Source organism: Dendrobates tinctorius, unplaced genomic scaffold (genome assembly GCF_039654945.1).
Source record: "Dendrobates tinctorius isolate UK_male_01 unplaced genomic scaffold, ASM3965494v1 ptg000120l, whole genome shotgun sequence".
Taxonomy (NCBI): Eukaryota; Metazoa; Chordata; class Amphibia; order Anura; family Dendrobatidae; genus Dendrobates; species Dendrobates tinctorius.
This window is the reverse complement of record NW_027361788.1, coordinates 31,393,262-31,420,454: the sequence shown is the minus strand read 5'-3', so window position 1 is coordinate 31,420,454 and position 27,193 is coordinate 31,393,262. Positions and strand designations below refer to the sequence as shown.

Sequence of the window (27,193 nt, the reverse complement as noted above, 5' to 3'; positions counted from 1 at the left end):
TTTTTTTTAAAGCTGGAGTCGGAACATTTCTACCGACTCCGACTCCAACCAAAACTAACTCCGACTCCACGACTCCGACTCCACAGCCCTGCTTTTCACCCCCAATTTTTATTTTCCCAAGGGTAACAGGACCCCAAAAGTTATTGTGCAATTTGTCTTGAGTACGCTGATACCCCATATGTGGGTGTAAACGACTATTTGGGCGCACGGCAGAGCTCAGAAGGGAAGCAGCGCCATTTGACTGTTTTGGCTGGAATTGAGATCGGACACCATGTCGCGTTTGGAAAGCCCCTGATGTACCTAAACAGTGGAAACCCCCCACAAGTGACCCCATTTTGGAAACTAGACCCCCCAAGGAACTTATCTAGATGTGTGGTGAGCACTTTGAACCCCCCAGTGCTTCACAGAAGTTTATAACGCCCGGACGTGAAAATAAAAAAATCGTATTTTTTCTACAAACATGATCTTTTAGTCCCCAATTTTTTTATTTTCCCAAGGGTACCAGGAGAAATTGGACCCCAATAGTTGTTGTCCAATTTGTCCTGAGTACACGGATACCTCATATGTGGGAGAAAACTACTGTATGGGCACACGTCGGGGCTCGGAAGGGAAGTAGTGATGTTTTGGAATGCAGACTTTGATGGAATGGTCTGCGGGTGTCATGTGCGTTTGGAGTCTCTGATGTGCCTAAACTATTGAAACTCCCCACAAGTGACCCCATTTTGGAAACTAGACCCCCCCACAAAACTTATCTAGATGTGTGGTGAGCACTTTGAACCCCCAAGTGCTTCACAGAAGTTTATAACGCCCAGGCGTGAAAATAAAAAAAATCATTTTTTTTTCCACAAAAATGTTATTTTTGCCCCCAATTTTTTATTTTCCTAAAGGTAACAGGAGAAATTGGACCCCAAAAGTTGTTTTGCAATTTGTCCTGAGTAGGCTGATACACCATATGTGGGGATAAAACACTGTTTGGGCGCATGGCAGAGCTTGGAAGGGAAGGAGCAGCATTTGACTTATTCAACGCAGAATTGGCTGGAATTGAGATCAGACGCCATGTAGCGTTTGGAGAGCCCCTGATGTGCCCAAACAGTGGAAACCCCCCCAATTCTAACTACAACCCTAAGCCCAGCACACCCCTAGCCCTAACGGGAAAATGGAAATAAATACTTTTTTTAATTTTATTATTTTTCCCTAACTAAGGGGTGATAACGGGGGAGTTCGATTTACTACTTATGGCGGGTTTTTATATTTGGCAGCTATCACATGCTAAAAAACGCTTTTTATTGTAAAAATAGTTATTGAGAGCTATAATTTTTCCATATTTTGACCCACAATCATGTGAGGTCTTATTTTTTGCGGGACGAGTTGACACTTTTATTGGTATCATGTTCGGGCACGTGACATTTTTTGATCGCTTTTTATTCCGATTTTTGGGACGCAAGATGAACAAAAACCAGCGTTTCATGAATTTCTTTTGGGTGGTGCGTTTACACCGTTCCGCGTGCGGTAAAATTGATAAAGCGGTTTTATTCTTCGGGTAAGTACGGTTACAGCAATACCTCGTTTATGTCTTTTTCTATGTTTTGGCGCTTTTATGCAATAAAAACAATTTTATATAAAAAATAATTATTTTTGCATCGCTTTATTCTGCAAGCTATAACTTTTTTATTTTTTCTCTGATGATGCTGCGTGGTGGCTCGTTTTTTGCAGGACAAGATGACGTTTTTAGCGGCACCATGGATATTTATATGCGTCTTTTTGATCGCGCGTTATTGCACTTTTTGTTCGGCAGTATGATAAAACATTTTTTGCTTTGTTTTTTATTTTTTAAGGGGTTCGCTAAAGGGGTTAACTAATGGGACAGTTTTATAGGGCAGGTCGTTACGGACGCGGCGATACCATATATGTGTACTTTTATTGTTTTTGTCTTTTTTTTCCAAAAAATGAATTTATTAGGGAATAATTTTTTTTTTTATTTATTTAGCAATTTTTTAAAAATTATTTTTACACTTTTTTTTTTTTTTTTAACTTTATTAGGTTGTCCCAGGGGGGACATCACTGTCCTGTGACAGATCGCTGATCTGTCACATCACAGATCACTGTGACAGATCAGCGATCTGTCACAGGCATTGAAGACGACAGCCTCTTGCCTGCGCTTTGCAGGCACTGAGGAAGCCAGCTCCCTGCAGGCCCCCGAAGGTCCCTGTCGCCATCTTAGATTCGGGGACCTGCAGGGAAGAAGACCCCCGCAGCAGCGCTGCACATTGCGCTGCTGTGGGGGGCTCAGGGAAGCACTGAGGGAGCCCCCTCCCTGCTGATGCTTCCCTTTAACCCCCGGTACACCACTATTGTGTTTGATCGCGGTGTGCAAGGGGTTAACGTGTCGGGGGCGGTCCGTGACCGCCCCTGACACATTGTGCCGGGTGTCAGCTGTGATAATCAGCTGACACCCGGCCGCGATCAGCGGCGCTCACCACGTGGGCGCCGCTGATTGCTGTGACGTACTATCCCGTCCCTGGGAGTTAAGTCCCAGGGCATCAAGAATAAAAAGGCTAGACTGGACTTTGCTAAAAAACATCTAAAAAAGCCAGCACAGTTCTGGAAGAACATTCTTTGGGCAGAGGAAGCGAAGATCAACCTCTACCAGAATGATGGAAAGAGAAAAGTATGGCGAAGGCGTGGTACAGCTCATGTTCCAAAGCATACCATATCATCTGTAAAACACGGTGGAGGCAGTGTGATGGCTTGGGCATGCATGGCTGCCAGTGGCACTGGGTCACTAGTGTTTATTGATGATGTGACACAGGACAGAAGCAGCCCAATGAATTCTGAGGTATTCAGAGCCATACTGTGTGCTCAGATCCAGCCAAATGCAGCCAAACTGATTGGTCGTCGTTTCATGCTACAGATGGACAAAGACCCAAAACATAAAGCCAAAGCAACCCAGGAGTTTAATAAGGCAAAGAAGTGGAATATTCTTGAATGGCCAAGTCAGTCACCTGATCTCAACCAAATTGAGCATGCATTTCACTCGTTAAAGACTAAACTTCAGACATAAAGGCCCACAAACAAACAGCAACTGAAAACCACCGCAGTGAAGGCCTGGCAGAGCATCGAAAAGGAGGAAACAGAGTGTCTGGTGATGTCCATGAGTTCAAGACTTCAGGCAGTCATTGCCAACAAAGGGTTTTCAACCAAGTACTAGAAATGAACATTTTATTTACAATTATTTAATCTGTCCAATTTCTTTTGGTCCCTTTAACCCCTTTACCCCCAAGGGTGGCTTGCACTTTCATGACCGGGCCAATTTTTACAATTCTGACCACTGTCCCTTTATGAGGTAATAACTCTGAAACACTTCCATGAATCCCGGTGATTCTGACATTGTTTTCTCGTGACATATTGTACTTCATGTTAGTGGTAAAATTTCATTCAAATAACTTGTGTTTATTTGTGAAAAAAACGAAAATTTGGCGAAAATTTTGAAAATTTCGTAATTTTCCAACTTTAAATTTTTATGCCCTTAAATCACACAGATATGCCACACAAAAAACTTAATAAGTAACATTTCCCACATGTTTACTTTACATCAGCACAATTTTGGACACAAAATTTTTTTTGTTAGGAAGTTATAAGGATTGAAAGTTGACCAGCGATTTCTCATTTTTTACAACACCATTTTATTTTTACGGACCACATCACATTTGAAGTAACTATGAGGGGTCTATATGATAGAAAATACCCGGAAAATACCCAAAAGTGACACCATTCTAAAAAATGCACCCCTCAAGGTGCTCAAAACCACATTCAAGAAGTTTATTAACCCTTCAGGTGCTTCACAGGAATTTTTTGAATGTTTAAAAAAAAAAAATGAACATTTAACTTTTTTTCACAAAAAAATTACTTCAGGTCCAATTTTTTTTTTTATTTTACCAAGGGTAACAGGAGAAATTGGACTGCAAAAGTTTTTGTGCAATTTCTCCTGAGTACGCTGATACCTGATATGTGGAGGGGAACCACTGTTTCGGCGCATGGCAGAGCTTAGAAGGGAAGGAGCGCCGTTTGACTTTTTCAATGCAAAATTGGCTGGAATTCAGATCGGACGCCATGTCACGTTTGGAGAGCCCCTGATGTGCCTAAACAGTGGAAACCCCCACAAGTGACCCCATTTTGGAAACTAGACGCCCCAAGGAACTTATCTAGATATGTGGTGAGAACTTTGAACCTACAAGGGCTTCACAGAAGCCTGGGTTTGAAAATAAAAAAATCATATTTTTTCCACAAACATGATCTTTTAGTCCCCAATTTTTTTTATTTTCCCAAGGGTAACAGGAGAAACTGGACCCCAAAAGTTGTTGTCCAATTTGTCCTGAGTACGCGGATACCCCATATGTGGGAGAAAAGGAGATTTTTGTGTACTCACCGTAAAATCTCTTTCTCTTAGCCTCTAATTGGGGGACACAGAACCATGGGTGTTATGCTGCTGTCCACTAGGAGGCGACACTATGCATAATCTGAAAAAGATTAACTTTGGCTCCTCCTTTGCAGTATACACCCCTGGACGGCGTCAGCCTTCTCCAGTTTTGTGCAAAAGCATTAGGAGGAACGTAACCAAATAACATAACCATGCCTGTAAGAAGGCTACTATGTACGAGCTGAAAGAACAATATGAGAACTCAACCGTAAACAACGGCCCATAAGGGCAACAGGGTGGGAGCTGTGTCCCCCAATTAGAGGCTAAGAGAAAGAGATTTTACGGTGAGTACACAAAAATCTCCTTTACTCTGTCGCCTCATTGGGGGACACAGAACTATGGGACGTCCCAAAGCAGTCCCTGGGTGGGAAGCAATGGACGAATAATGTGCTAGCAGGTCCCTAAATTTGGGGCACTGCAGCCTGCAGTCCCAGTCTACCCAGGCTCGTATCCGCTGAGGACTGGGTATGAACACTGAAGTGTTTCGTAAACGTGTGTAGGCTAGTTCAAGTGGCCGCCTTACACACTTGTTGTGCCGAAGCCTGATGCCGAATGGCCCAGGAGGCCCCTACTGCCCGTGTAGAGTGTGCCGTGATACCGGCCGGAAGAGGGAAACTGTTAAGTCGGTAGGCCTCATGTATGGTGGACTTGATCCACCTGGCAAGTGTAGCCTTGGAAGCCGGCAGTCCCTTGCGACTACCTTCTGGAAGAATGAAGAGGGAATCAGACTTCTGGAAAGGTGCAGTCCTGGACACGTAAATCCGCAATGCTCTGACGAGGTCAAGCGTATGCAGAGCCTTCTCCACTCTATGAACCGGAACCGGGCAAAGGGATGGCAGTGAAATATCCTCATTGAGGTGAAAGTTGGACACAACCTTCGGAAGGAAGGATGGTACCGTGCGGAGAACCACCTTGTCCTGGTGAAAGGCTAGGAAAGGCCGTCTGCAGGAAAGTGCTGACAATTCCGACACTCTGCGTAACGCGGTGATCGCCACTAGAAAAACCACTTTCTGAGACAGAATGGAGAGTGGAACTCCTCTAAGAGGTTCGAAGGGTGGAGCTTGCAATGCTGTCAGGACCAGTTTGAGGTCCCACGTATCCAGCGGACGTTTGTAGGGAGGAACCAATCGGGAAACTCCCTGGATGAAAGTCCTTACTTGCGGTTTAATAGCAATGCGCTTTTGAAAAAGGACTGAAAGCGCCGACACCTGACTCTTAAGCAAGCCTAAGGATAGCTTGGCGTCTAGGCCCGATTGAAGAAAACCTAGTACCTTCGGGAGGGAATAAGGGAGTGGGACTTGTCCATGAGATTCGCACCAAGAAAAGAAAGCTCTCCAGGTACGATAATAGATCTTGGCAGAGGCAGGCTTCCTTGCCCTGATCATAGTTGCAATGACTGCCGGTGAAAAACCTGCCTGGGTTAGAATCCAGGTTTCAAGGGCCATGCCGTCAAATTGAGAGCCCCTGAATTCTGATGGAAGAAAGGACCTTGAGACAGAAGGTCGTGACGGTCGGGTAGACGCCAGGGGACGTCTGCTGTAAGTTGAACAATGTCGGCGTACCATGTACGTCTGGGCCAGTCTGGCGCGATGAGGATGGTTGGAACTCCCTCTTGCTTGATCTTCCTCATGACCCTGGAGATTAGGGGGAGGGGTGGAAAAATGTACAGGAGTCGGAACTGGGACCAGTCCTGGACCAGGGCATCCTCTCCGAGCGACCGCGGGTCGTGTGTCCTGGCCATGAAATTGGGGACCTTGGTATTGAGATGGGATGCCATTAGGTCCACCTCCGGGGTTCACCAGCGTTGACAGATCTGGTAAAAAATCTCGGGATGGAGAGACCACTCCCCCGAGTCCATTCCTTGCCTGCTGAGGAAGTCGGCTTCCCAGTTTTCTACACCCGGAATGTGGACCGCAATAAGTACCGACCTCGTGTCTTCCGCCCAGCGGAGGATATGCGCCACTTCTCTCATCGCCTGGGCGCTGCGGGTCCCACCTTGGTGGTTCACGTATGCCACAGCCGTGGCATTGTCCGACTGTATCCGTATGTGCGAGGCTGCAAGCAAGTGATGAAAGGCTCTCAGTGCCAAGAGGATGGCCCTGATTTCCAGAATATTGATGGGCAATGTCACTTCCCTCGGTGACCACTTGCCTTGTGCCCTGTGATGTAGGTGCACCGCCCCCCAGCCTGTCAGGCTTGCATCGGTAGTCAGGATCTTCCATTGTCCTGAGAGAAAGGGCTTCCCTCGTGTAAGCGAGGTTGGTTTGAGCCACCAATGCAGGGACCTCCTGGTTGACGACGTCAACCTGAACTCCCTGTCGAGGGAGAAGGGATTCCTGTCCCAAGATCTGAGTATGGCTAGTTGAAGGACCCTGAGGTGAAACTGGGCAAATGGCACTGCCTCTATTGCTGCTGCCATCCGGCCGAGGACTCTCATGGCAAACCGGAGAGATCGAGGAGGATTGCGAAGGAGTGTACGAACTCCCAGACGGATGGCCAGTGTCTTGTCCTTGGGAAGGAGCACCAGGCCCCTGGAGGTGTCAAATAACATTCCCAGGAATGTTAGAGTCTGACTTGGGATAGTCGACGATTTCTGTAGGTTCACTAGCCATCCCAGGCGACTCAGTGTGTCTATTGTGATTGAGACACTGACCTCGCAGTCTTTGAAAGTGGGAGACTTGATGAGGAGGTCGTCCAGGTACGGGATGACTAGAATGCCTCTTGAGTGCAGAACATCCATGGTGGCCGCCATGACTTTGGTGAACGTTCTTGGAGCCGTGGCGAGTCCAAACGGAAGGGCGACAAACTGGTAGTGGTTTTGGTTGACCGCGAACCTGAGAAACCTTTGGTGGGCGGGAGCAATTGGTATGTGCAGATACGCATCCTGTATGTCTATGGAGGCAAGGTATTCTCCCTGCTCCATGGATGCAATGATGGACCGGAGGGACTCCATGCGGAAATGACGGACCCGTACGTAATTGTTGAGCTGTTTTAGGTCCAGTATGGGTCGGACGCTGCCTCCTTTCTTGGGGACTACGAACAGATTTGAGTAGAACCCTCAGAATCTCTCGTTCACGGGAACCGGCACCACAACTCCTGCTTGAAGGAGAGAGGAGACCGCTTGGTGGAAAGCACGAGCCTTGTCTGGTGGTGTTGGAGGAATAGAAAGGAAGAACCGATTCGGTGGAGCGGAAGTGAACTCTATCTTGTATCCGGAAGACACTATTTCCCTGACCCACCTGTCTTCTGTAATAGGCAGCCAGACTTGCTGGAAGAGTAAAAGTCGGCCGCCTACTGGTGGGGTGTCTTCCGGAGTTCGTGAGTCATGATGAAGCGAAGTTCTGAGGTTTTCCTCCCTTGGGTTTCGCTTGGCCTGCTTTCGACTGCCAAGACCTGTCCGGTCGCTGCTGCGTCCGTGGGTTGTCCCTGCGTGGAGAGCGGTTACGGTTTTGCGCTGGGCGCGAGACGGACCAGCCCGAGGAATTCCGAAAGGATCGGAATCGCGTCTGGTTTCTTCGTTTAAACGTGCGTTTCGGTTTTAGTTGAGGGAGAGAGGTACTCTTACCCCCAGTGGCATTGGCTATCATTGTGTCCAACTTTTCGCCGAAAAGTCTTCCAGTAAGATACGGAAGTCGCGTGAGGGACTTCTTTGAGGCCGCATCCGCTTTCCATTCTTGCAGCCAGAGGATGCGTCGGATCGTGATGGCGGTTGATGCTATTCCCGCTACACCTCTTGCGGAATCCAGGGCTGCATGAAGCATGTAGTCTGCTACCACTGCTATCTGGACCGCTTGGTCCGACAGCTCGGGATTTGAAGCTTGAAGACCCTCCTGTAGTTTTTTGGCCCAAGCCAGGATGGCCTTGGCCGCCCAAACTGAAGCAAACGCAGGGCCCAGAGAGACGCCTGCCGCTTCGAAAATAGAACGAGCCATGCGTTCTACTTGCCGGTCTGCTGCGTCCCTGAGGGTTGAGCTATCTGGCCGAGAGAGTAAGGTCTGCGCTGCTAGCCTAGAAACCGGGGGGTCCACTTCAGGTGGATCTGTCCATTGTTTGGTGTCTGTCTGTGGGAAGGGGTACTTCGCTTCCAAATATTTGCGATTAGCAAATTTTTTCTCAGGCTGCGCAAACTGTTTGGTAAGTATTTTCTCAAACTCATGGTGATTAGGGAAGACCTTAGGTGGTTTCTGAACACTTTCGAAGCAAATCCTATGTTCTGGGACTTCCGGGGCCGACTCTGGAATTTTTAGCACCCGATGAATGGCAGAGATTATGTCCTCAACTAGCGCTGTATTGCTAGGGGGAGAAGGTACCACGGACCTCTCCGTTTCGTTATCTGAGTCGGAGTCACAGATGCCCTCCGAATCCTGTGCCTCGCTAAGGTGATCCCTGGAGGGCGACCTGGGGCGGGGGTCTTCTGTGGTGGGGGGATCTCTGTGGTAAATTGCACTGTCTGTCTGTGACAGGGGACTGCCTAGGAGACCTGGAATGACGCTGTCTCTCCCTGGGGGGGGACGACTCAGGTGATCGAGACCTGTGGGTCCGCTTACGTCTGTGAGAGTCGGAAGCAGCATGTTCCTGAGACAAGCTGTCCGTTTGCTGTGTAACGTCCATAGCCGGGGCCCGACTCTGCAGAGCTTGCAGCAATGTGGCAGTTAGGTTGTCTATGGACTGTGTCATAGACTGTGACATCTGAGTTGCCCATTCCGGCGTGGCCTCTGACACTGAAGCGTCAGTAGGGACTCCCTGGGGTTCTGACCCAGAGTTCTGGATGCAGTCTCGGCAGTGCGGATACGTGCTGCCACTAGGGAGAATGGCTTTGCAGGCTGTGCAGAATGCATAGAAACATTCCTGCCTGGTTCTCTTCCTTGAGCCCGGCATAGTGCACAGAGGCTGGCTATCAGGGATCGTACAGGGGTGGCTACGCAGAGGGAACCCACAGAGAGCCTTCTAGGAAGTATGGATTCACAGCTGAGTAATGAGAACCCAGCTGTGAGCTTACCCCACCGGTGTGCCCCTAGGTCCAGCACCGACAGATCCCAGTTCTGTGCCCCCCGGAGACCGCTGTGATGCTCCTCTCCTGGATCTCATCCAAAAAAAAGATGGCCACCGGGACGCTGAGGAGAGGGAGGAGGGGGCGGAGAGCTGAAAAGGGCGCGCTGGGCTGTGTAAAAACGCGCCCTTTCTGCCTCAATCCGCCCCTTCTATGACACTCCAGCGTGTCATTTTAGTCATCCGGGGGGCGGGGAAAAGGCGGCGGCTTCAGCTAGGCCGAAGCCGCGGTCTAAATTAGAGGCCTCATGCCCAGGAGGGCTCCAGAGCGGCGCGGTAGTCCGGGGGGGGGGCGGATTTGTACCAAATCCCCCCAGAATGGTCGACTGGATAGCGGTGGGGGTAGCAGGGGAAGCGGTTCTTGTATGGGGGGCTCCTGGAGTGCTATGGAGCCGCTGCTGCTGCAGAGACAGGGACTCAGAAAAGCCCTGTCTCTGCTGTGCCATACCAGTCCGCACCCTCCCCCGGCCCCAACAGGATCCCTCAGCTGGTCTGGGGTCCCTGGAAGCTGTGCCTATTCTCCGACCCTACCTGAGGCGTCTCAACCTAATGCCCCCTGCGGGGGATTAGGGAGGGTGCGTCTGTCACCGTCAGTGGGGTCTTCATCCTCGCCTCAACCTCAACCCAGACCCCAAAGGGGTTGGGGAAGGAGGGGGGGGGACTCAACTTCGGACCAGTACCGCAGGACTGGGGAAGGAGCGACATGGGGAATAGCCATCTCAACTTCAACCGGGCACCCCTAAAAAGGGGGCCAAGGAAGGAGCCATGTCGGGAGTCTCGCTGGAGACCCACTTTTCTTCATCTGTTCCTGACGAAAAAAAAAAAAAGAACGGAAAAAAAGGTGTGCCTCCTTGCGACACTAAGCAAAAACTGGAGAAGGCTGACGCCGTCCAGGGGTGTATACTGCAGAGGAGGAGCCAAAGTTAATCTTTTTCAGATTATGCATAGTGTCGCCTCCTAGTGGACAGCAGCATAACACCCATGGTTCTGTGTCCCCCAATGAGGCGACAGAGTAAACTACTGTATGGGCACACGTCGGGGCTTGGAAGGGAAGTAGTGACGTTTTGGAATGCAGACTTTGATGCAATGGTCTGCGGGTGTCATGTTGCCTTTGGAGAGCCCCTGATGTTCCTAAACAGTAGAAACCCCAAGTGACCCCATTTTGGAAACTAGACCCCTTAAGGAACTTATCTAGATGTGTGGTGAGCACTTTGAACCTATAAGGGCTTCACAGAAGTTTATAATGCCCGGGCATGAAAATAAAAAAATCATTTTTTTTTCCACAAAAATAATGTTTTTTCCCCGAATTTTTTATTTTCCTAAGGGTAACAGGAGAAATTGGACCCAAAAAGTTGTTTTGCAATTTGTCCTGAGTAGGCTGATACACCCCATATGTGGGGGTAAAACACTGAGCGCATAGCAGCGCTTGGAAGGGAAGGAGCACCGTTTGACTTTTTCAAGGCAGAATTGGCTGGAATTGAGATCAGATGCCATGTTGCGTTTGGAGAGCACCTGATGTGTCCAAACAGTGGAAACCCCCCAATACTAACTCAAGCCCTATCCCCAACACACAGCAAACAAAAAACTACAGACAATCTGCATAATTAAGGAAGATGGCCATGACCTAAAATGACCACATCTTCACCTGCACTAGCAATGGAATTACTCTCAAAATGCTCTGTTTACAAAAAGAAATTAGAGTATAAGAAATCCACAAAAAATAGTAAAAATATAATATATTTTATTAATCTACAAGATAAAAATCACCCTATACAAATACACACAAAATAAAGTCATAATTATTCAGAATTTCATCACAATGAGGGAACAGGTGCAGAAAAACACCTGCAGCAGTACAATACAGCCAGGCAATAAAGTGACAGTGCTTCAACATATATACATAGAAACAAACGGCCACAACACTGGCTATGATAATAAAATGATCTTACCCATGGCTGCTGTGCATGCCGCACGTGTAGCCCCTACGCGCGTTTCGCTACACGTGCGGCATACACAGCAGCCATGGGTAAGATCATTTTATTATCATAGCCAGTGTTGTGGCCGTTTGTTTCTATGTATATATGTGCCACTGAGCTAGACTAGATACTATTTCCTATATGGCCATACACTAAGGGTTATGTTTTTCTGTTCTATAGTGAAGCACTGTCACTTTATTGCCTGGCTGTATTGTACTGCTGCAGGTGTTTTTCTGCACCTGTTCCACCATTGTGATGAAATTCTGAATAATTATGACCTTATTGTGTGTGTATTTGTACAGGGTGATTTTTATCTTGTAGATTAATAAAATATATTATATTTTTACTATTTTTTGTGGATTTCTTATACTCTAATTTATTTTTATAAACTAACCCCAACACACCCCTAACCCTAATCTCAGCCCTAACCCTATCCCTAACACTAGCCCTAACCCTAACGGGAAAATGGAAATAAATACACTTTTTTAATTTTATTATTTTTCCCTAACTAAGGGGGCGGTAAAGGGGGGGTTTGATTTACTATTTATGGCGGGTTTTTATGTTTGGCGGCTGTCACACGCTAAAAGACGCTTTTTATTCTAAAAATAGTTTTTGCATCACCACATTTTGAGCGCTATAATTTTTTCATATTTTGACCCACCGAGTCATTTGAGGTCTTATTTTTTGCGGGACGAGTTGACGTTTTTATTGTTACCATTTTCGGGCACGTGATATTTTTTGATCGCTTTTTATTCCGATTTTTGGGACGCAGAATGAACAAAAACCAGCATTTCAAGAATTTCTTTTGGGGAGTGCGTTTACACCGTTCCGCGTGTGGCAAAATTTATAAGGCGGTATTATTCTTCGGGTCAGTATGATTACAGCGATACCTCATTTTTTTTCATGTTTTGGCACTTTTATGCAAGAAAAATAATTTTATATAAAAAATAATTATTTTTGCATCGCATTATTCTGCGAGCTATAACTTTATTTTTTCGCTGATGACACTGTATGGCGGCTCGTTTTTTGCGGGACAAGATGAGGTTTTCAGCGGTACCATGGTTATTTATATCCGTCTTTTTCATTGCGCGTTATTGCACTTTTTGTTCGGCGGTATGATAATAAAGCATTATTTTTTGCTTTGTTTTTTATTTTTATTTTTTAAGGTGTTCACTAAAGGGGTTAACTAATGGGACAGTTTTATAGGGCAAGTCGTTACGGACGCGGCGATACTAAATATGTGTATTTTTATTGTTTTGGGTTTTTTTATTTCCAAAAAATGAATTTATTAGGGAATTTTTTTTTTTTTTAATTTAGCGATTTTTTATAAATTATTTTTACACTTTTTTTTCTTTTAAACTTTATTACAATGTCCCAGGGGGGACATAACTGTCTTGTGACAGATCGCTGATCTGTCACATCACAGATCGCTGTGACAGATCAGCGATCTGTCACAGGCAGTGCTGCAGGCTTCCTCATGCCAGCGCTTTGCAGGCATGAGGAAGCCGCCTCCCTGCAGGCCCCCGAAGGTCCCCACCGCCATTTTGGATCCGGGGACCTGCAGGGAAGGAGGCCCCCGCAGCAGCGCTGCACACTGCGCTGCTGCGGGGGTCTCAGGGAAGCACGAAGGGAGCCCCCTCCCTGCCGATGCTTCCCTAAATCCCCGGTACACTGCGATTGTGTTTGATCGCAGTGTGCCAAGGGTTAACGTGGCGGGAGCAGTCCGTGACCGCCCCTGACACATAGTGCCGGGTGTCAGCTGTGATAATCAGCTGACACCCGGCCGCGATCAGCGGTGCTCACCATTCTTGTCCAGAACTTAAAGGGTTATTTCAAACATTGACAACATGGGTAACAACTTTCTGACCGGTGAAAGTCTATCCACTGGACTGCCTAGAAAACAACTAGCTATAATGAAGCAGTGGGCATCTCTCATTGTCTGGTGGAAATAGCCAAAGGCTTTATTCGTTCGCTGCATCTCCAGCAGTCCCATAGACAATTAAGTGATGCCCTCTGCTTCATTTTAGCGGGTCGCTGCACATGGTGGGGCACATCCATAACCATGCGACATTTTGGAGTCTCTTTCTTGGGACATGGGGGTGAGGGGTAATATTAATATTATGATAGCTGGGGGCACTGTTGCAAATCTTGCCTTGGGACCCAAAAGCTTTAAAGTAACGCTTACAAGTGCCATACAGCAGGTGTCATCCCACTATAGCTACAGACTGTATAGTTTTGTGTATAGTTCCCCAGGGAAGATTCAGTTTGTAAATACAATGGGCAAAGCACAACCCTTGGCACATGCGCCACTATAATTCCCCGGGTACCTGACCTTACAAATCATCTTCACTTTTCTGCTTGAGACCATGGCTGCATAGTGTGTAAACTGATGCAATGCAAAACCAGCGAGTTGTCATTTTGATATATTCTTGTGCTAAAGTGTAATCTCACCAGAATGTTTTACTTTCCGCTCCGGAGAAAGGGATCTAATTGGCATTTTTCTGATAATTGGACTCTTGCTTTTTAGGGCTCTGGATTTTCCAGCAGAATATCTAAATGCTGATAGAAAAAAAAAACAAAAAAAAATGTACTTATTTTATATATAAAGTTACATCTGATTAATATTGCACCAGAGCTCTTTTCTGCTCATTTGCATATAAGAACGTTGATTTCTCGGGAACCATTCATCGGATTGCAGATATCAAGGTATTGTTTGATTCAACTTGACCTGCGTGCCCATATAAATGGCTTAGATCCTACTCACAGATGCCCTTTAAAGGGAATCTGTCACCCCTTTTTTGAGATATCATATAATGATATCATTCAATTGTGTGTCACATAAGGATTCTCTTAGTACTTTTGCTTCCCCCTGACCCCGCACCTTTCATGTATAAATACCTTTTTTATATTGGTTCAGATGTATGTAAACTGCCGCTGTCCAGTCCACTGGGCGGGGCTTATTCACCTGCTCCCCCCCCTCCCTGTCTTGCTCTACGCATTTCTTCTTGTGTAGAGCAAGACAGGGAGAGGGGGGGGAGCAGTCGAATAAGCCCCAGCCATCGGACCGGACCGTGGCAGTTTACACACATCTGAACCGATATAAAAAAGGTATTTATGCATGAAAGGTGCGGGGTCAGGGAGAAGGATCAGGCAGCAGAATACAAGTCCACACACAAGTCCACACAATCCTTTTGTTCCTGAAGGGAGAGGTTTTTGGGCACCTCACTCCATTTTCCATACTGAACACATGTAAGCCTAGCGAACATGCACACGTCATAAGCGACATATTATGGATCGATTTGCATTAGTCATATGCATAAGGCCTTGGGAGAGCCATGATTGATTTCCAGACTACCACGTGTGAAGTTATGGCTTTGGTCGTGTCCTACTCACCAGAGTCTCCTTCATCCTTGAAGGATTTCTTCATTAAATATTCTCGCTCTCTTTTTATAGCACCTTCTTCGCTATATACAGGGACTGATTCCTCCGCTGAAATAAGAGGCCATGACGGAATATGGTAAAAAGTTCCTCGAAAGCAAACAGAGGTCAAACTGTTCCTCAGGTTAAGATACAATGTCCCACAGTCAGTGCTAAATATTACATTGAGGATAGAGCGCTTGGTTCAAAGCAAGATCGCGATGGTCATTTGGGTAATAATTAGACACCCTTTCTAGTAAGATTATCGCGCTCTCCGCACAGCGCAACAGATATTTTGCGCTATCAGTGGCATTACTATACAGAATCATGGAGCAGAGAAGCTGATTGCTAACGGCTTTGATAGAATGGAACTATATCAGAGTCCTAGGGATGAAGATACGTTCAAGTGGGGACTTTGTGGTGGAGCCCGGTGCAAGCAAACCATTAGAGGGGGTAATAAGATGCAATTACTGAAATGCAAGCATCTGTGTGCCAACTGCATCAGCTGAGGGACACCCCTAGAAATCTTATTGATGTCTGGTTTCACACATCGAGTACTGACCATGATGTACAGAGTGGCTCCCGACGCCAACTCAACAGCCTTATAGAAATATATGATGCTGTTGAGTTTGGGTCTTGAGACCGGTGGACGATCTGGACAACACAAACCATATTCTGACAATGTTACACGGATGGGTGAAACGGGCATTTGGTGAAGTTTTTTCTTTTTTATTTAATTTTTTTTTTTTTACAGGCGAAACATGTTGATAAAAAGTATCAACCAGAAAAAAAAGTTGCGGACAATAAACAACGTATACTGATTGCCCAAGTGATAAACTTTTTCGGACTCCGACATTGAGAATTTTCAGCTTTGCCAAAGAATTAAAGCCAGGAAGGGGCTAATCGGAAAATGTAAAGTGACTTTTTAAGAAATGAAATAAATACTGCCACAATTCTCATTTCTTTACTTTGCCAGGTCATCTAGCGCCAGCTCTGTGACAAATAGACTTTTTGTCTAATGCACCTTCCAACTAAATAAAAGACGATGAAATATGATCCATTCTAGACATTTCCAAATCTCAAAGAGGCTCCAGACTATAGACCTGTAGATCTTGACAATTAAAAAGGATGAAGTGGTTCCAAAAGAAAATTAAATTGCTGAACAGAAAAATCGGTCGATTTCGAGGACATATTTACCTTTATAATACGGGGACTGTGGACCAAAGGTAACCTTGCAAACTTTCCTTTTCATGGTAGATTTGCAGGAGAGCTCTGGGTTCTGATGAGATTTCAAGGGATTCCTCTTCAAGAGATTTTGGTGACTTTTTTGTTCCTGGATCCTTTCTTTCAGTTTTTCTAGTTTGCCTTTAGGCGATTTCCTCTTCAGATGTTCTAGTTTCTGCATGTAGAGGTCATCCTTTGGGAAAGATGATGGGACAATGGCGTTGGAAGATAAACATGAACCGATTTGGGGTCTTTCAGATGTTCCAGGTGATTTATACGTCACAGCTAGATAGGGATTGGCCATCTCCTCCATTTCATCTGGAAGGTAGGTTCGGAAACTCACAAGATCTTCTGAGGAACCTCTGAAAGCCTTGACTTGACCATTATTGAAATTTTCAAGGTTGGACTTTGCCAATATATTTTCAGCAGTAGAACCCACATGGTATAGATGAAGCCTATGAACAGATGGGTTATCTTCTTTCACAAATGTTGGTGGCCTTGGTCTGCTCAGTGAATCCAAAGGTATATCCGTTTTGGATGAAACATTGGCTTTACTGTTAAGAGCAAGGAGAAGCAAATAAATAAGACATATATATCTACCAAAGTGTTTCTACAGTATTACATATTCCACAAATTAGAACATGGTCAAGTTTCAATACAGACCTTGGATGGCTTGACGAGATCCACACCGACCCCTAGAATGGGGCTACAAAACTACAATTTTTTTTATTGAAAATTTTTCACATTTTACAGGAAAATAAAAAATTAGGCATTTTAGATTTTTCACTATCATTTATAGGTTAACAACCAATCTTATATTATAGTAATAGTTAAACATTTTCAAGTAGATAAAGAGTAAAATTTTACAAACACAGACTCAGACAAAAGGAAAGGGGGAAAATGGTGTGGAATGTTACGACCTAGTTATAGCCATCTAAGAGGTCATATTTAACATGGACTAAAAGTAATCCCAAGGAGACCAAACAAGGTTAAATCTCTCTACAGTATTGTCATTAAGGGTGCCCGGTACTCAAAGTTCCTGATATCCTTGATGCGAGAATATAGATCTAGTTGGGAAGGTGGAGAGGTTTGCTTCCAATGGTAGGCAATCAAACAGCGCGCTGCTGTTAACATATGTAAAAGTAGTCTAATGGATCTTTTGGGTATGGATTCAGGGAAAATATTTAATAGAAAGAGCTGAGGACTTAATGGGAGACCCACTCCAATAACTTGCTTAATGAGGAGTTGGACTATCACCCAGAATGGTTTAATCAGAGGACAGTCCCAAAAAATGTGAAATATACCGTATATACTCGTGTATAAGCCAACCTGAGTATAAGCCGACTCCCCTAATTTTGCCACAAAAAACTGGGAAAACTTGCTACTGGTAAATTTAAAAAATAAAAATAGATACCAATAAAAGTAAAATTAATTGAGACATCAGTAGGTTAAATGTTTTTGAATATCCATATTGAATCAGGAGCCCCATATAATGCTCTATACAGTTCATGACGGCCCTATAAGATGCTCCATACAAAATACACCCTATATAATGCTGCACAAAGGTTAATAATGGCCCCATAAGATGCTCCATAGAATAATATGCCCAATATAATGCTGCTCCATAAAGGTTATGGCCCCATAAGATATTCCATAGATTATGCCCCATAAGATATTCCATAGATTATGCCCCATATGCTGCCCCATAAGATGCTCCATAAAATGCTCCATAGATTATGCCCCATAAGATGCTCCATAGATTATGCCCCCATAAAATGCTCCACAGTTTGTGCCCCCATAAGATGCTCCATAGATTATGCTCCCATAAAATGCTCTACAGAATATGCCCCCATAAGATGTTCCATAGTTTATGCCCCCATAAGATGCTCCATAGAATAGACCCCATATGCTGCTGCAAATAAAAAAAAAATGACATACTCCCTCTCGTCGCTGGGGGCCAGGTGCCGGTGTCACTGCTGGCAGGCAAAAGATAAGACCGTGGGAGAAGCAAGAGAGCTGCAGAGACTGCGCCGGGGGGTTAAGTATGATCTGACACCCCCGATCCCCCTCCCCCACCGACCCCCTGGCGTATATGACTCGCGTATAAGCAGAGAGGGGGGACTTTCAGACCAAAAAAATGGTCTGAAAATATCGGCTTATACGCGAGTATATACACGGTAGAACCTCTAGACGGGATGGAATGCCAGCAAAGGGAAGGAATAGATTGGTCAATTTCAAGAAAAAATTCAGGCGTATGGTACCAGAGAAGAAGGATTTTTTACTGATTTTCTTTGTATGAAATACAAGATGCAGTCTTGGCTACTCCAGTCCAAACATTTCTCCACTCTACCAGTGTCAGTATTTTACACAGATATTCCTCAAATTTGAGCGTATAAGAGGGTCTAGTTAGGGAATCTGTCTGGAGCCTGTAGAATATTGTAAATACTAGATATTGAATCTCTTGTTGTTGAGCTTGCACAGTCTCTCGAAGGAGGTAGGAATGGAGGCCTGTAGACGGTGGAATAATGATGAGACAAGGTGCCTAATTTTAATATATTGAAATAATATAAGAGACTGGAGGGAAAAACTTGTTTTCAGTTCATCATAGGAATGTAGAATTTGTGGTTTATAGTTAATTATGTCAGTGAAGTTAAACAAGCGAAACGCTGAAATTTAATGGAATGACTATCAACAATCTAGGCCATACACTTGAGATAGTTGTGAGCAGAATGATCATTTTGCCAACAGCTATTTCTACCCCCGCCCCTCCCCCCACTAACTTCTGCAGTATCGGTCAAACATCTATTGTGTGTGTGTGTGTGGGGGGGGGTCTCTCTACTTTCCCCCAACAAATGATGATGAGGGAGAGAAAGATCTGACTAGTTGAATTTCAACAGCTGTTCCTCTTGTTTGGTGCGGAGACAAGCCATTGGCAGAGGAGTCTGACAGCGAGTCTTCCATAGAGAGCACACGGGCCATCTGCTGAGCTGATCATTCCTGTGTATGGGGGGAGTCAGGATGCATTGTTGTTAGCCAAACGACATGTTCTGCTGTCGGCTATCTAATGTGTATGTGAGCCTTTATTCCCATATTACATCCAAGATTAGTGGGGGTATAACACCCGGCATTCCAACCGACCAGCGTTGAAACCTTCGTACACTATGTAGTTCTGCCACTCAGCTCCTGCTGAAGTACCAGAGACCGTCCACTACACAGTGTAGGGAACTGTAGTGTTATAGATCTGAACACAGTGTCCTTCGGATTGCAGCGGAGGTGGTAACAATTGATTGGTAGGGATGTCCAGTGTTGGACCTACACTGGTCTTAAAAACGGATACTGGTGATCTATCTTGAACAACCCCTTTAAGAAGGGCTTTACTTTAAGATGGGCATAACAGATTCCACCATAACCTCAATGCATGGTATCTCGACACTCACCTGTCAAGTGTGAAGGTCTCGTCAGGTCTCCCCTCGTAGATCTGCTGTCTCTCTGGAAGTGAGGGATCATCGACGGACGAAGAGCATGAATCCGGATCTGGACAATGAACACATCGGAGTTTGATCCTTGGGTCTCGCAGCCCCTCTCTGCTGCCTGACGGGTACGTTTCATCCTGTGCCCATATCTCAGGGCACGTCCCAACTTGCCCACTTACACAATGTGGCAGCAGATTTATTTCTGCATTATCTAAGACTACACAATTTTTGGCCTTCCGCCTCAGTAAATAACATTCTCTTGCGGCTGTAGTACCTATATCACCCAATCAATATCTGCAGCCCTGAGGATTAGTCTTAGGGTATGTGCACACGCTGCGGATTGGGGTGCGGATTTAGCCGCGCGGATTTTGTTAAATCCGCAGGTAAATCTGCAGGTCAAAAGACCTGCGGTTTTACCTGCGGATTGGCCTGCGGTTTTGCCCTGCGGTTTTTCATCTCCACAATGAAGGAGATGGCAAACCGCAGCAGAATCCGCAGAAAGAATTGACATGTCAATTCTTTCTGCGGTTTCAAAACCACAGGAAAACCACGCGGAAAAATCCGCACCGTCTGCACTGCAGTTTTTTATTCCCATAGGGAATAATGGTACTGTACACAGCAGCAAAAACTGCGGCGGATCCGCAGCGGCCAAATCCACTGCAGAACCGCAGCAGAATCCGCAGCGTGTGCACACACTCATAAAGATCTCAAATTAAGGCATAATTCTCTTCACCCTTTTTTTGTGGATTTGTCACTAAAAGTGTAATATCAAAATCCCCTTTGAGATTTTGAGACCAGTCACTCACCAGAAAGTGAACTTCTTTCAAGCTGTAACCTCCGACGCACCTTCTGCGCTTGGTTATGGCGCCGATTCTGAATATCAACCTTATTTTCTATTCTTTGTAACTTAAAAACAAACATTACACAAATTTAGGTTGCTAACATTGTAAAACTAGATTAACCCTTTTAGTACCAACAAAAAAAAAAAAATTATATATACTGTATATTTTTTCTTCTTTTTAGGGGACAAAAAAAGATTAAAAAAGCCCTGCAAGCACACCAGAGAATATTTTCCTTTTTCAATTTTGCACAATGTATAATATGCAAATATTAGACATTGATTCACTGTGGGTAATATAAATTATCAAACTGAACTTGAAGGGTTTTTTTTCCATACATCAACTATTTTTTTATAAAAAAAATTTCTGTGACAACAGTAAAGAACAACAACTGAACCAACTTGAAGTTTTTAGTTTCATGTTTTAATCAATGTGTATAATAAGCCCACTGCCACATCCCTGCGAACATCTGTAGGAAGTCCATGCTCTATCAGGTGGAATAAGTACTTACCACCGTGGTGACCACCGCCGCTGTGACACTGGCCTCCTCCCCTCCACCTCTGACATCCAGATGAAGTAGAGTCAAAACGTGGGCAGGGGTCTCAGTTGGAGGCCGATGTGGTGACGCATTCTATTTTTATTATTGGGCATGTCTGACTATAATGCATCTATATTTCTTTACCATTGATTTGATTGTATGCATTACATTGCACCATTTGTGTGTATTACATTGCACAAATTTTCTATAACTTTGACCTTGAAATCTGAATTGTAATTAAGTCTGTGGATATACATTTTTGCATACACATACCTATTATCAACATTTCTTGGTAGTAGTCTACCATCCGGTGGATACCCTTTGTATTGTCTTCGTATCTTCATTATTTTGTCTTTCATCTGCCTTCCCTTGCATTTATTGCTTCTTGATTTTAATTCAACTTTTATTTTTTAATTTTTTTTTATTGCAGTTGTGTACCTCAATAAAACGTTTATGATTTATATACATTTGTTTGATTTCTGATTATTAAGGAGTAACAGTTATATAATATTTAATCTTAGATACTGCCCTCTACAAAGGCAGAGAATGAGATAACAACGCTCTCGGTATGATAAAGTGAGCTTTGCCATCTAGGTTGCAGCATAGGTAAAGCACATCAGCCAATGACAAACTCATCTAAACTCAAATGCTCTGCATAGGTAGCAAACAAGATGAGAAATGCGGGAAACTGTTGGAGAGCAGTGTAGCTTAAAGTGAAACTGAAACCTTGCTGCCAGGCTCACAGCTGATTGCTGGGGTCTCTTGCAGGAAGAGAGTTTGTGATCAGGCTATTGTCAAGGGATCTTCTAAGGCTGTGTTCACACATTGCATTTTTTTTTCGTGTTTTTCCCGCAGTTTTACCAAAAAATCCTCTTCCCCATTCATTTTAATGCATTTTGCACTTTTTGTGCATATTGATGCATTTACCGCCAAAAAAACGCTTTGCAGTAAAAAACGCAGCATGCTCAGTAATTTTGCGGTAAATTCCGCATTTCTGGCTATTTTCTGTGTGTCTGGGGACGCTCCGGAAAAATATAGCAACAAAAACGCGCGTTTTCTGGGAAGGAGTCCGGTTTTTATGCAGAAATTTTCTGCATACGTGTGCACATAGCTTTATAACAAGTACGGTTTGTCCAGAGCAGCGAACTCCTTTATATATCAATTTAGTAAATAAACGACTAAACTTTAAATGAGTTTTACTTACCACATGTTTGGCTTCTAAAAGCCTGTCCCATGCACGAGATACATCTAAAGTATAATAAAAAAAAAAATAGTTAATAAATTCATTTTAAAATCACATCGCTTTGATGAAAAAGGTAGCTTCTTATCCGGAAAAATGAAGGAAATTGCAGAAGAGCTTCCTTGAAGAAGTGGAGTGCAATTAACAGTAAGCAACTACAAAGACCATGTCTTACTAGGAAAAACTCAGCGCACATACAGTACAATACATGGACTACCTACTGACTTTAATGGGAAAAATGTGTAATGCCCCATTTCGCCTGTGGGGAAGCTGCAGAGAAAATAAATAGTTGTACTGGGTTCCCACACACTGATCACTGTAGGGCCTAAAAGCACTGAACTTTCTTTAGGGGACTCTAACAAAGTTGACTCTCCAAGGCAGACAACTTTTTTAATGCATCACTGACGCATGGCAATGGCGCTCTAACCCTTTCCTATTATAGGACAAATTGATATTCCCTATATCGGGTTGGTGGATATGGAGAGGGCTCAGGAGGTGAGCCTGCTTCATACAGCTATCACCTGACCATTTTCTGACAGCGGCATTTAAACGGATGTAAACCATGTTGCTCCCGTTTGCACACCTATCAACTCCTCCACAAAATCATACTGGGGTTGTGGCAGTATATAGAACAAGTGATTAAATAATCACACAAAAAAATAAGAGTTAATTAAAAAAAAAAGATTTTTAACAATAAGAGCAAAATATATATAAAATAGAAAAAAAAAGTTTCCCCAATCCAAAAATTAAAAAATAAACCAAAAATAAATATTTTCTATTGCGCCGCGCCCATAAACATACGATCTATGAAATACTAAAAGTAATTAATCTGAACTTACCGTTAAACACACCGTTAAACACCGTTAAACACAGTAATGAAAATTAAAAATTTTGGTTGTTTCCTTACCCTCCTTCCTTCGTGTTTCTCGTTTAGAGGAAGAATTTAAAAAAAAAATTAGTCTTACCGGTAATTCGGTTTCTAGGAACCTTCCACGACAGCAGTATCAGAGGATGTCTCCCGGCCCTAATAGGGGACAGGAAATGCACAAGAGGTTAAATAACCCTCCCCTTCCTATTACTTCCAGTGTTTTTTCTGTACACACTAGCATGTATAGTTACCACCAAAGGTGCAGGAATCATCCAGTAGAGTATCAGATAAGGAGGGAAATTAGTGCTGTCGTGGAAGGTTCCTAGAAACCGAATTACCGGTAAGACTAATTCTATTTTCTCTAGTCACCTTCCACGACAGCAGTATCGGAGAAATACCAACAACTAATTTCTTAGGGAGGGACGACAGCCTGCAGAACACGTCTGCCAAATGTTATATCCCTGTTGAAATTTAGTCTATAGTGTCTGGTGAATGTGTGGACAGACGACCAGGTGGCGGCTCTGCATATCTGCCCTGTAGATGCGTCCCCTCTTTCTGCCCACGATGGAACGAGTAGAGTGGGTTCTTAACGATGTAGGAGGGGAAACGTTCTGTGACGAGTAGGCGAGGCTGATCGTTTGCTTGATCCAATTGGCGATTGTATTTTTTGCCGCCTTTTTTCCCCTATTTCGGCCTAAAATCTGAATGAATAGGTTCTGATCGATCCTCCAACTTTCCGTCTGCTGGAGGTAGAAGAGGACTATTCTGCGGACATCAAGGGTATGGAACCCTTCTTTCGCGTTGGAGGGATTTGGACAGAAGGAAGGTAATACGATGTCCTGGTACCTATGAAAGTTCGAGACTGCCTTAGGCATAAAGGAGGAATCTAATCTCAGGATGATGCTATCTTCCATGATGGTTAAATATGGCTCTTGTATTGAAAGGGCCTGCAATTCTCCTATGCGCCTTGCGGTAGTGATTGCTACCAGGAATACGGTTTTTAGTGTCAAGTTTTTCAAAGTTGTGGAAGCCAGAGGTTCACACGGTTCGGCCGTCAAGCTCTTGAGAACCAGGTTCAAGTCCCAGGGGGAAATCTGGCTACAGAGTCTGGGACGGATCCTAGACACTGAGGTCATGAACCGTTTAAAGGGAATCTGTCACCCCTTTTTTGAGATATCATATAATGATATTCAAAATTGTGTGTCACATAAGGATACTCTTAGCACTTTTGCTTCCCCCTGACCCCGCACCTTTCATGTATAAATACCTTTTTTATATCGGTTCAGATGTATGTAAACTGCCACGGTCCGGTCCGATGGGCGGGGCTTATTAAACTGCTCCCCCCTCCCTGTCTTGCTCTACACAAGAAGAAATGCGTAGAGCAAGACAGGGAGGGGGGGGAGCAGGTGAATAAGCCCCGCCCAGCGGACCAGACAGCGGCAGTTTACATACATCTGAACCGATATAAACAAGGTATTTATGCATGAAAGGTGCGGGGTCAGGGGAAAGAAAAAGTACTAAGAGAATCCTTATGTGACACAATTGAATGATATCATTATATGATATCTCAAAAAAGGGGTGACAGATTCCCTTTAATCCATCGATGGCTCGCCAAGTCCTGATCGTAGAACGAACTAAGGGCTGACACTTGTACCTTTAAGGTACTGGGTGTGAGACCCAGATCTAGGCCGTCCTGGAGGAACTCTAAGATCTGTGTAATCTTAGGACGGAAGGGATCTGGAGAATTTGGGGAGCACCAAGATGAAAACTTCTTCCAGACTTTCCCGTAAATGGCGTTAGTCACTGGTTTCCTACTTTTTTGTAGGGTTTGGATTACCCTGTCGGATAGGCCTTTAGCTTTTAGAATTCTGGCTTCAGTAGCCAGGCTGCCAGGTTCAGCTTGCGCGGGACTGGGTGTAGTAGATGGCCCTGGCGAAGGAGATTGTCCCTCTGGGGCAGAAGTATTGGACCATCCTGAGCCATGTTTTGCAGGGCTCCGTACCGGCTCCTTCCTGGCCACAAGGGAGCTATCAAGATTGTAGTAACTCGCTCTGCCCGTACCTTCTGTAGTGTTCTTGCTATCATGGGGATTGCAGGGAAGGCGTAGGCTAGATTGAAGTGCCACGGGTGGGAGAAGGCGTCTACTTCCCTCGCTCCGTCGGTGGGGCTGAGGGAGAAATATGTTTCCATCTTCGCATTCTGACCGCTGGCGAATAGGTCCACCTTGGGATATCCCCATCTTGAGACCAGCGACGAAAATACTGACTGGTCCAGGCTCCAGTCCCCGGGATGAACATCCTTCCTTCTGAGGAAGTCCACTTCCACATTGTCCACTATCGTCAGATGCACTGCTGATATGGACAGTAGATGCTTCTCTGCCCAGGAGAAGATTCTTGCCGCCACCCGCTTTAGGTTGAAGAATTTCGTGCCTCCCTGATGATGGCTGTAGGACACCGTAGTCATATTGTCTGAGTAGACGCGTACGTGATGGTTTGGGACGAGGGTTGCTGCTGCCTTGAGTGCTTCCTCTACCGCTAATAGTTCTCTCGCATTTGAGGAGCTGGATCTGACATCTGGGCCCCATAACCCTTGGAAGTGTGATTTCTCCACTGTAGCGCCCCGGCCTCTCTGACTGGCATCCGTTGTGATGATTTTCATAGGAAGCTGATCCCAGCTGACCCTCTGCTGAAGATACTGGTGGTTCAGCCACCATAGAAGAGGGGCTTTCACGTGACCGGGAAGAGGGGTTCTCCTGGTCAATTGGTTCTGGTGTTTTCTTGAACACCGAAGGACGTAGGACTGCAGGGTCCAAGTATGGGCTTGGGCCCAGGAGACAGCTTGGATACATGCTGTAAGTGATCCCAGCATGGACATCGAGTCTCTCAGGGTCGGTGCTCTTTGGTCCCTGAACTTGGAGACCCTCTGAGCCAGGACGTGTACGGAGCTATTATTAGAAGATCGTCTAGATATGGGACAATGCAGATCCCCTGTTGGCGAATGAAGATCATTGCCTCCGCCATCACCTTGGTAAATACCCGAGGGGCTGATGATACCCCAAACAGCAGGCCGTTGAATTGGTAGTGTGACTTGGGACCCCTGAGAAACCGCAAACCTGAGGAATCTTCTGTGGTCTGGATGGATCAGGACGTGGTAATAAGCGTCCCTTAGATCTATTGTAGCCATCACCCAATTGAGTCCTATAAGGGGGATTGCAGTCTTGACCGATTCCATCTTGAACCACCTGTATTTTACCACTTGGTTTAGAGGTTTCAAGTTTATAATGACCCTGCGTTTCCCTGAGGGTTTTACCACCACGAAGAGGCGATACTATTTCCCGTTGTGGAACCGGGGAGATAGCTCTTGCTTGCAGCAATGTTCTTATGTCCTCCAGCAGGGAAACCTGGAGGTAAGCTTGTAGGGAGGTTATTCTCAGGCATTGAGGGGGAGGACTCTCGAATTCCCAATCTCAGTACGTCGCGAATGGTGCGAAGAACCCACTGGTTTGAGGTTATTGACTGCCATTGCTCTATGAAATTCGAGAGTCGGCCCCCGACCGGAATACTGCCATTGCTTATCTGTGGGATTTTGTTGTCCCTGGGAGGCCAGAATATTTTCTGCCTTTACCTCCCTTCGGATAACTCCACCTGCCCGTTTTACCCTTCACTTTTAACTCTTTCTTGGAGGGTTGGTCACGGGGGGGGGGGGGGAACGAAAAAATCATCTTCTAGGTTTCCGCTGTTCTGAGAGTCGCTTCTTTTTATCTGTGGCCTTCTCCAGGATGTCATCAAGGGCTGGGCCAAATACGTACTTCCCCTGGAAGGGAGTTGCACAGAGTTTCGACTTTGACGTGATGTGTCCCCCTCCACGATTTCAGCCACAGCGTTCTTCTGGCTGAGTTGGAGAAGACTTTGCTGCTACTCGAATGGATTCTCCAGACGCATCGGCTAGGAACCCTGTTGCTTTTTGTAGTAGAGGAAGAGAATCGAGGATCTCTTCTCTGGAGGTTCCTTGAGAGAGGTGATCCTCTAGTGTATGCAGCCAGCGAAATATGGACCTAGCTACACACGTAGAGGCTATATTAGCCTTAAGCAA

The 27,193-nt window shown here is 45.2% G+C and overlaps 1 protein-coding gene across 1 annotated transcript in view; it reads right to left on the bottom strand.

Annotated features, from left to right (window-relative positions):
- CCDC187 (coiled-coil domain containing 187) overlaps positions 1-27,193 on the bottom strand; it is a 186,210-nt gene that overhangs the window by 125,196 nt on the left and 33,821 nt on the right. Inside the window, exons 3-9 of the mRNA XM_073541044.1 lie at positions 23,199-23,257; positions 22,198-22,241; positions 20,423-20,522; positions 19,581-19,677; positions 16,117-16,697; positions 14,896-14,991; positions 13,954-14,061 (exon numbers count right to left, since the gene is read on the bottom strand). Of these exons, the coding sequence (XP_073397145.1) occupies positions 13,954-14,061; positions 14,896-14,991; positions 16,117-16,456 (544 nt within the window). The 5' untranslated portion in view covers positions 16,457-16,697; positions 19,581-19,677; positions 20,423-20,522; positions 22,198-22,241; positions 23,199-23,257. The remainder of the gene's footprint in view (positions 1-13,953; positions 14,062-14,895; positions 14,992-16,116; positions 16,698-19,580; positions 19,678-20,422; positions 20,523-22,197; positions 22,242-23,198; positions 23,258-27,193) is intronic.